Source organism: Sceloporus undulatus, chromosome 5 (assembly GCF_019175285.1).
Source record: "Sceloporus undulatus isolate JIND9_A2432 ecotype Alabama chromosome 5, SceUnd_v1.1, whole genome shotgun sequence".
Lineage (NCBI taxonomy): Eukaryota > Metazoa > Chordata > Lepidosauria > Squamata > Phrynosomatidae > Sceloporus > Sceloporus undulatus.
Window position 1 is genome coordinate 75,542,768 of NC_056526.1, and position 9,803 is coordinate 75,552,570.

Sequence of the window (9,803 nt, forward strand, 5' to 3'; positions counted from 1 at the left end):
GTCTGGGAATAACTTGGGTTAGGCTGGCCAGAACAGGGAGGCCATCCTGTACCACCCATGACAGGATTTCTCCTTTGAGTGAGGCCTTAAAATTCCTTCTTTCAGTATTTTGGCTGAGAAGCACGCCTTTTATTTTGCCTCCTCCCTACACACTTTCCAGTCAGCCTCCCTAGGGCTCAACAAACCACCCCAATGAGGCCATGGGATGCCACCCCTTTCCTAGCTGAATCAGGGCCACAACAACATGCCGCGGCCCCAATCTGGCCTTTTGAGGGGGCAAAAAGGAGCCACAAAAAGCAACTCCTTCTTGCGCCCTCGAAATGGTGCCATAGCTGTGGCAATGCGCCTATACAGTGCTCTTTTGGCTCTGCATTGTATGTGTCATATGCAGCGCCAGAGGAGTGGCATGATGCCATGTGGAGTGGGATGTGTTGTCATGGTGCCCTGGGGGCGGTGTCAGGGCATGCATAATCTGAACATGATGCCCCGACTCTGCCCCCAGGCCAGCCTTAATGGCCAGTCTGAAGAGGGCATTAGTCTTTTGCCTCTTTTCAGTCCTCCCCTCCAGGTTACCAGATGTCCTCCTTTTCCAGGACATCATGTCCTCCATCAACCTTCTGTTGAGGAGGAATTTCAAAATGTCCTCCATTTTGAGCCTGGGTAAGAAGCAGGAATGTATATTTCTAGGTGTGTTTTGAGCTTTTATTTGGTTATATCCCCACATTTTTCTTCAATGTTCTCCATTTTGAGCCTAAGAAGAAGGCATTTATACTTCCAGGCATGTTTTCAGGTCACTACATTTTATTTCAATGTCCTCCATTTGAAGCCTAAGAAGCAAGCATTTACATTTCCAGGAATGTTCTGGCCTTTTGTTTGGTCAGGTCTCTACATTTTTTTCTTCAGTGTCCTCCATTTTGAGCCACACTAAGAAGAATGCCTTTACATTACTATGAGTGTTATGAGCTTTAGTTTGGCCAGGTCCCTACATTCTTCTTCAGTGCCACTTAAAAGACCACCCATCTGCCCATAGCTATTTTTTTAAAACTGTTTTAACTAATTTGAATTTGTAATTTGCTTTATTCTTGAATTTGTAAGTTAAGTGTTATATTTTTATGTCGGTGGTAGGTTGGAGGATTGTGATAGTTTTTATGATTTATTGTATTATGTATTTTACAGTCTTTTATTGTAACCTGCCTTGATCCGCAGGGACAGGTGGGCTAAAAATAAATATTATCAATGCCCTCCAATTTGAGCCTAAGAAGCAGGCTTTTACATTTTCTAGCTTCTATTGGTCAGGTCTTTACATTATCCTTGAATGTGCCCCATTTTGAGCCTAAGAAGCATGGACTTGCATTTCCAGGAATGCTTTTGACCTTTTCTTTGGTCAGGTCCCCACATTTTTTTTTATCTCCTTCTTCAATGGCCTCCATTTTGAGCCAAACTTAGAAGAATGCCTTTAGGGGTGTCCTGAGCTTTGATTTTGGTCAGGGCTCTGCTACATTCATCAATGCCCTCCATTTTGATCCTGACTAAGAGGCAGGCCTTGACATGTCTAGGGGTGTTTCGAGCTTTCCTTTGCTCGTGTCCTCCATTGGGTCCTCCTTTGGGTGGAGGACACCTGGCCACCCTTCCCCTCTCCATCCTCCTCCTCCTCCTCCTCCTCCATCCCTCCTCCTCCCCTCCCTTTCCTCCTCCTCCCTTTCCCTGGGTCCCTCCTCCTCCTGCTCTTCTCCGGGGCTGCCTGCCTCTCTCTTCCTCCCTCCTCCCAGCTGCACTTCCCCGGGTCTCTCTGCTCCTTCCTCTCCAGGGCCGCCGCCGGAGGACAATGTCTGCCCGAGGCGGCGGCGGCGGCGGCGGCAGTAGCAGCAGCAGCTTCTACAAGCAAGAGCTGAACAAGACGGTGTGGGAGGTCCCCCAGCGCTATCAGCACCTCACCCCGGTGGGCTCCGGCGCCTATGGCTCCGTCTGGTAGGTGGGAACGGGAAGGCAGGCAGGCAGGGAAGGGAGGGAGGAAATAAAGGAGGGAGGGAGGGAGGAAGGAAGGAAAAGGAACCCAGGGAAGGAAAGAAGGAAGGAAGGAAGGAAGGAAAGCCTAGGGAAAGAAAGAAAGAAAGAAAGAAAGGGAAAGGAGGGGTGCCCAGGGAAGGAAGGAAGGAAGGAAAGGAAGCCTAGGGAAAGAAAGAAAGAAAGAGAAGGAAGGAAGGAAAGGGAAAGGAGGGGTGCCCAGGGAAGGAAGGAAGGAAGGAAGGAAGGGGACCCCAGGAAAGAAAGGAAGCAGGAAGGAAGGAAGGAGAGCCCAGGGAACGAAGGGAGGAAAGAAAGAAAGAAAGAAAGAAGAAAAGAAAGAAAGGGAGGCCAGGGAAGGAAGAGAGGAAGGAAGGAAGAAAGAAAGGAGAGGACAGGTGCAGCTCTTGGCATCCCAAGATGCCAGGAAACGCCAAGGCCCCATCTGCCAGGTTCTCTTCTCCTCTTCTCCTTCTTTTCCGGGCCTTTCCTTGTTCGTGGCTAGGCCTCCTGGGCTGTGCTTTCCCCCAACTGCTGGAAAGCAAAGGAGGCCGCAAAATAACAACAACAGCAGCCACAACAACACAATAGAGGCGCGCCCCTAGGCACACACACACACAAAACACACACACACACAACATACACTCCTTCCTGGGAGCAAAGGCGCCCCTCTTCCCTGAGAAAAGCCCTGTGAGGGAAGGGACACTAAAGCCCCAGGTTGGGGGTCTCAGGGGAGCTCCCAGTGTGACCCAGAGCCTCCTTGGGAGACCCCACGTCCTCCTTTTCTGGGACCTGCCCTACATTTCCACCTTCTGTCCAGGAGGGACTTTGAAAGTGACCTCCATTTTGTATTGACCATTTAGCAAATCCCCACAAAAATCCACCCCAAAAGTGACCACCTTTATTGGCCAGCCAAAACGCGCAGTATACTTGTTGCAAGCTTTTGAAGTGCCACTGGCTTCCTCACCAGGAGAAAAACAGTTGGAGATGTTAGTGGGATGCTCCATTGTAGGATGCTCCATTTTTGGAGCAAGACTAAGAAGCATGGGTTTGAGAGTTCTAGGGATGTTTGGAGCTTTTGCGTGGTCATGGCCTACATTTTCCTAGGGATTGCTTTTCTGGGATGCCACCACTTTAACATTTTTGGGATAGAAGCACAGAGGACCTACATGTGATAAGGTCCCTTGAATGGCTGGGTCCTCTTGCTCCTTGGTGGCTGCATTGTTATCAGCCCCAGACACTGTCTGTGGAGAATACACACTTGAGAGGTAGTGTGTAGGCTTAGGCATACATACATGTGTGTATCCTCTATGTGCCTAGAAGTATGCTTTGGAGACTGCATCTATACAGGAGAATCAATGTACTTTGGCACCACTTTAATGGCCATGGCTCAATGCTGTGGCATTACTTAGTGCTGTGGCATTACTCTATGGGCTTAGATACTCTGTGCCTTGGAGGCTGCATCTACACTGAAGAATCAGTGCACTTTGACACCGCTTTAACTGCTATGGCTCAAAGCTGTGGGATCCTGTTATTGGTAATTTTGTAAGATATTGTATCTTTCTCTGTCAGAGAGCTCTGGAACCACAACAAACTACAAATCCCTGGATTCCATAGGATGGAGCCATGACAGTTAAAGTGATGTCAAACTGCATTAATTCTGCAGTGTGGCAGCAACCTAGAGTGGTATAGCCCTGCTTTCAGTAGTATCCTGATATGAAACACAATCTGCATGTAATGTATGTGGGACATATCTGGATGCATTAGTAGGCCAGGAGAACTGAAAGAGTGTGTGTGACTCGGGCCTGAATTTTGTTGTTTATTTGAACCAGAGAAGATCCATGGAAAGAATAGTTTGATCAAATGTTGACTTAGCAGGTCACCAGTAATTCAATGGGTCTGCTCTCCTTGGGACTAACCATTGGTTTTAGACCATAGTGTCTGTCGGGGATTATGTCCATAATTGATCATCCTTTGATCAAGGGTTATCTGCACAATTCCCATCCTTGATATAGATTATTATTTCTGGGGTGGTTAATAAGATTTTCAGTGTGGAGAAGGTGGTCAACACAGAAGGTGATTCACTAATAAGAAGAACATTGCACCTGGTGAGGTAGACTGTGGTCCATGAAAGCTTAGGCCTTAAATGGACTAGTCTTTCAACCAGACTCTTGGTTGCTTTCATCCTATTAAAATGCACATATTGCATGGATAATTATTTCTTTCTTTTTTGTTTGTTTTTGGGTCCTGTGATTTGGGCATGAAGAGTGTATGTGTGCCCACAATCTCTGTACATTTGTGGACAGCTGGGCGAAATGTGCAGAGTATAAAGGACACCATCTCTCCCCACGCAGGGTATGTGTGTTGACCTATTGCCCCGCGATCTCTGTCAGAAGGTTTTGTGTCCGTATATCTCCCCAGCCCCCACTGAAGTTGTCAACAGAGACTACAGAGCTGAGCTGCCCTCTCAATGCCATTCAGCCTGGAATTCCTCATGGGTTGCTAAGGGTAACCCCGGGTCTGTGCCAGCTACTGAAAGAGGTTTCCCCAGACTATTTTTAAAGACCTTCTCTCTCGGCACTGAACTGAGCCCATGAATGGGACTTTGGCAGGGTGAGGCTATTATTCTCCCAGCTATTGTGGTCAAGTCTAAAGTGTTCCTTTGGCACTTTGTGTGACTGGAGGCGGTTGAAGTGAAGACACTGAACCTTATGGTCACTGCAGAGGAGCAAAATATAAGAGTTCCAGTCCTGCCCAGCATTCCCACAGCCACCTCTGAGCGCCTTCAAAAAGTTTGGATGGTGATGGAATAAACAAGGTGACTAGAAACCCCAACCGCAAAGAGGACAAGGCACCAGAAAGTGTAGGTCATTCAAGAAAATGTAGTACAGTACCAAATGAAAGGTAAAACCACTCACATAAATGCAAATTCGTGCTTCTTGGTCATGCGCCAAATGGAGAACATTTTGGAATTTCTCCTGGACAGAAGGTTGTAATGTAGGACATGTCCAGGAAAAGGAGGGTGTCTCGTCACCCTGTATAATAAAACCTCCTTTGTTTGAAATACATTTCTCCTTTTCCATTTACTCATCTCATTGTTGCAAATGTGGGGTAGTCCTGGGCTGCCTCTGTGTATTGTAAGAGCCAGGGAAAAAAATTATCAGTATTTATGTTATTTAGTCCTTGGTCATGGTCTGCACACATATGATGCAGGAGTCTTAACTGTGAAAACTAAGCCAAGTTTTGGGTCCAGACGGTAATTGGATTAGTTTTGACCTAGAAAAAATAACTGTTATTTTTCGGATTCTGTGGAAGAAAAGTATAAAATATGCTGAGGAAAAACAATAGATTACTTAAAAGAATGTATAAATAACTGTCATCATATACAGAGTTATATGACAAAACAAGTGAGTCAATAGGAAATAGAGGTTGGGATTACAGGGTGAGTTTTCTCAGTGTAAGAAAATCAAGATAGGAACCAACTAAGCATTTGTATTGAGACAGGTCCTACTTAACACTTTCAGGCATGATTTGGAAGTAAGGCTGATCAGAGATAGTCATGTGAGCAGAGGATGCTAAATACAGGTTCAGTCTGCCTTATCCATAATTCCAAAATCTGAAATATTCCAAAATCCAAAATTGTCCACATGGATGGCTGAGTTAGTGACACCTTTGCTTTCTGATCGTTCAGTGTACAGCTTTGTTTCATGCACCGAAATTATTAAAAATATGCATATGTGTTACGTATAAGAAGTGTTTTGGGTTTTTTTAATTTATTTTGGAATAACTGTATTTGCATATATGTACATAATGAGATATCTTGGAAATGAGACCCAAGTTGAAACACAAAATTCATATACACCTTATACAATAGCCTGAAGGTAATTTTGTACAATAAAATCATAAAACCATAGAGTTGGAAGGGGCCTTGTGGGCCATCCGTACTAACCCCTGCTCAATGCAGGCTCTCCAGCTAAAGCCTTCCCAGCAGAGAGCTGTCCAGCCTCTTTTTGAAGATGTCCTGGTGGTTGATGCAGTCCAACATCTGGATGGCCACATATGCCCCCACCCCTGAGTTTCAAGGGGGAATAATAATAATAATAATAATAATAATAATAATAATAATACTGTAATAATATTTATTTGTATTCCGCTTTTTCACAAAGGAATCAAAGCGGATTCCAACAGTATAATTAAAACATCAAACAATTAGAAATTACAATTAAAAAAATTAAAAATCCCAAAACTCCAACCCTCCCCCCCCCCCTCATAAAAACAGTGATCAACCCATAAAAAGAGATTAAACATCCAGATTTAAAACTGTCCAATAAGAATTCACTAAAATTTTGGGCAGATTAGCGCAAGAAATGAGGGGGGGATGGGGGGATGGTGTCAATCAATTTTGATATCGGAACAATAGACGCATCATTAGAGGGGGGAGGCAAGTCTAATGGATCTAACCTGGTCTGGAAAGGCCTGCTGGAAGGGATCAATCTTAACAGCATAAGGACAAAAGGAAGATAGGTTATGTGTCTCGTACGCAACTCGTACACAGATAACCTAATGGAGCCTCTATGTTGAGGGGCAGTGTAGCAGATGCCAGATGCATAAAAGGAGGAAGAAGTGTATGCATAATGTGTGTTCAGATCTTGGAAAGTTACATTTTGGATTGCAAGCTCCCTGAATCTCCCAGCCAACATGGCCAGTGGCCACACTGGCAGAGGATTCAGGGAGATGTAGTCCAAAAAACAAAACAAAGCTCTTGGTAGTCTGATTCATCAAGTCACATCTTGCTTTTTCTTCTGACTGCTATAAACATTATTGCAAAGTGATTGTAGTACTTGAGACATGTTGTCTAAACACCAAGTGTTTTAAATGTTGCTGGTATTACTCAAGCAGATACAGTCATTACATGCTGACTTTTATTGAGACCTCGTGGTGCAATTTTGGTGTAAACCTGGATGCTTTCTGGTTTTTTTTGTTGCATACAGGATTCTTCCAATGCAAATCATTGGGGTCACTGGAGTCTGTTGTATATTAGATAAATCATTTGTGTGAGGTGGCCACCATGTGATGGGTTAAAAAAAACAACCCACAATCTGAATCCTACTCAGTGTGCCTCACATAAATAAGCAATGGGACTCATGGGTTTGAAGATCCAAAAAGTTGAATGTATTGTATGATGCATCATTTCACACAATGTTGTTGTTGATGTTGTTAGCTGCCCTCAGGTCATGTCGACCCTGTGGATGACGCATCTCCAAGACTCCCTGTCCTCTACCTCCCGGCTCTGGCCCTGCAGGCTCAGGCCCATGGTCTCCCTGATGGAGTCTCCCCATCTGGCTTGCAGTCTTTCTCTCTTTTTGCTGTCTTCCACTTTCCCTAGCATCATTGCCTTTTCTAATGAGTCTTGCTTTCTCATGGTGTGTCCAAAGTATGACAATCTCAATTTAGTCATCCTAGCTTCCAGGGAGAGTTCAGCCTTTATCTGTTTTGGGACCCAATTGTTCATTTTTTTGGCTGTCCTGGGATCTTCATCATCCTTCTCCAACATCACATCTCAAATGAGTTGATTTTCTTTCTATCTGCTTTCTTTACGGTCCAGCTTTCACATCTGTACGTGATGTTAGGGAATACAATGGCCTGAACTTCCTAACTCTAGTATTCAGTGTTATGTCTTTGCACTTTTGGATCTTGTCTAGTTCTTTCATAGCTGCCCTTCCCAGTCCTAGTCGTCTTCTGATTTCTTGAGTGGAATCTTCACTCTGATCAGTGTTTGATCTTAGCTATGGGAGTTCTTTGACTATTTCTGTTTTACTATTATATAAGATGAATTCATGTTGTTCTACTGTATGGTATTTCAAACAATACCGTGGGAAAAACAAGCCCTCAAACTTAGGAAAGAAATGAGTGTATGTTTTTCAAAATGTCCATCTGTCAAAACATTGATTCCCCCCCCCCCCCAACAACCACTTTGTGCTCAGTGATGTTGTAACAATGCCAGTGATTTTGCAGAGTCATTGTGTGAATGAGAAATAAAATTAGGTTTCTGAGAAGGAAATGTAGCAATATGCCAATACTGAGAATTAAATTCAAGACTGTTTTAGATCTAATTGATAATGTCTTTCTCAGAAAAGTTGAGGCTTTGGGTTTGTATCTTCTGGTCTTGGTTATTTTGCTCTCTTTAATACAACAATGTGTGGATGTATAAGCTATGTGTCTCTTGGCAAACTGGTTAATGGGACTGTTGACTTAAGACTAAAGACAGCAGAACAAAGATCTCAGTTGAAATAATACTGGTTTGGGGATAACAAACTGTGTATGTAGAACAGAACAGGAAAGTCACAGTTCTCTTTCATAGCTGTATTCTGTTTTTTTCCACCGAGTTATAATCTCTCAGCCAAAAGTCTTATCTAAATAATAAATAAACTCTAGGTTCATTAAAGCAGATTATTATTTTAATCCTAGATCAGACGTGTTGTCTAAAATTATTATTGTTTGGCAGATATTTTTAGTTTTGAAGGACTTTGAGAATGTTACAGTGCCATTGTCCACTTTTACTTCTAGGTCTGCCTCCTATAGAATCCTGGGATTTGCAGTTCATGGAGGGAGATTTGGAATTCTCAACCAGAGAGCTCTTAGGTCTCACTGAACTACAAACCTTAGAACAGGGGTAGGCAACCTGTGGCCCGCGGGCCGGATGCGGCCGGCAAGGCCTTGGGACTGGCCCCAGCCCGGTCCTGCTGCCGATTGCTGCTGGAGCCTTTGTCCTCTCGCGTGAGGGCCTGGGGCCTTTGGCCTATCAGGAGGAGGCGGGCAAAAGGGGGCAAGCGGCAGGCAAGGGGGGCAATAGTCTATAGAAGCCTCCAAAACATGCATTTATATTAACATTTTTTTAAAAATCAGCAAATTTTTAGAGTGTCCTCCATATTTTATAAAAGTGTCCTCCATTTGAAAATTTTGTCCTACATTTGTTCCAATTTATTTATTTATTTATTTATTTGAAAAATTATTTAATTATTTATTTTTTGGCTTCGACCCCCCAGTTGTCTGAGGGACAGCAACCCGGCCCCCTGCTCAAAAAAGTTGCCTACCCCTGCCTTAGAATGCCACAGGAGGAAACTGTAGCAGTAAAAGTGGAATAATAGCTCTATAACCTTATAATGCAGTATTGCTATAAGTTGGCAAAGATCAAAGCTTGGAAAGTTTTTTCAGGACTACAACTACTGGAATTCCTCAACCATCTTGGCTGACAGAGAGATTCCAGGATATGTAGTCCAAAAAAGGGCATTCAATACCGAGGTATAATTGACTGGAATAATTTATGGTCATAAAAACTTGTCACCAAATACAATAGAAAAGGAATTAAATCTCTGCTATACAGAGGAATACAACTTACTGACATAAATATTTCTCAGAGCAGACCTTTTCTGGTTCACATCATATGATATAGGTATCAATACACATAATTCAGAGTTTGGTTCTGTAGAACAAATTGCTGTTTCATATTTTTTATAAATTGCTATTATGCTGTTGGGCTTTTCGTTTTTAATTGATGTTTGTTATTCTGTCATTTTATACATATCCTACATTGTTTAGAGTGCTCCAAATGGAAAGTGAAACTCAGTTTAAATCTAGTATTTTTTATCTTTTTAATCTGTGTTTGATATTTTAACATGCAATTTGTTTTAATATTGTAGTAATTTAATTCTGTTTTAATGTACTATTTTTGTATGTTTTGATTGTATTGTTTTTTTTAATATTGTAAACCGCCCAGGGCCCCAAATTTGGGAGAAGGG

At 43.2% G+C, this 9,803-nt stretch overlaps 1 protein-coding gene across 2 annotated transcripts in view; it reads left to right on the forward strand.

Moving 5' to 3' along the window:
* The first annotated feature begins 1,730 nt into the window (after positions 1-1,730).
* Positions 1,731-9,803, forward strand: part of MAPK11 (mitogen-activated protein kinase 11) — a 60,109-nt gene continuing 52,036 nt past the window's right edge. For both annotated transcript variants that reach the window (XM_042467383.1, XM_042467384.1), the window contains exon 1: positions 1,731-1,968. In XM_042467383.1, coding sequence (XP_042323317.1) covers positions 1,826-1,968 — 143 coding nt within the window. In that variant the 5' untranslated portion in view covers positions 1,731-1,825. The remainder of the gene's footprint in view (positions 1,969-9,803) is intronic.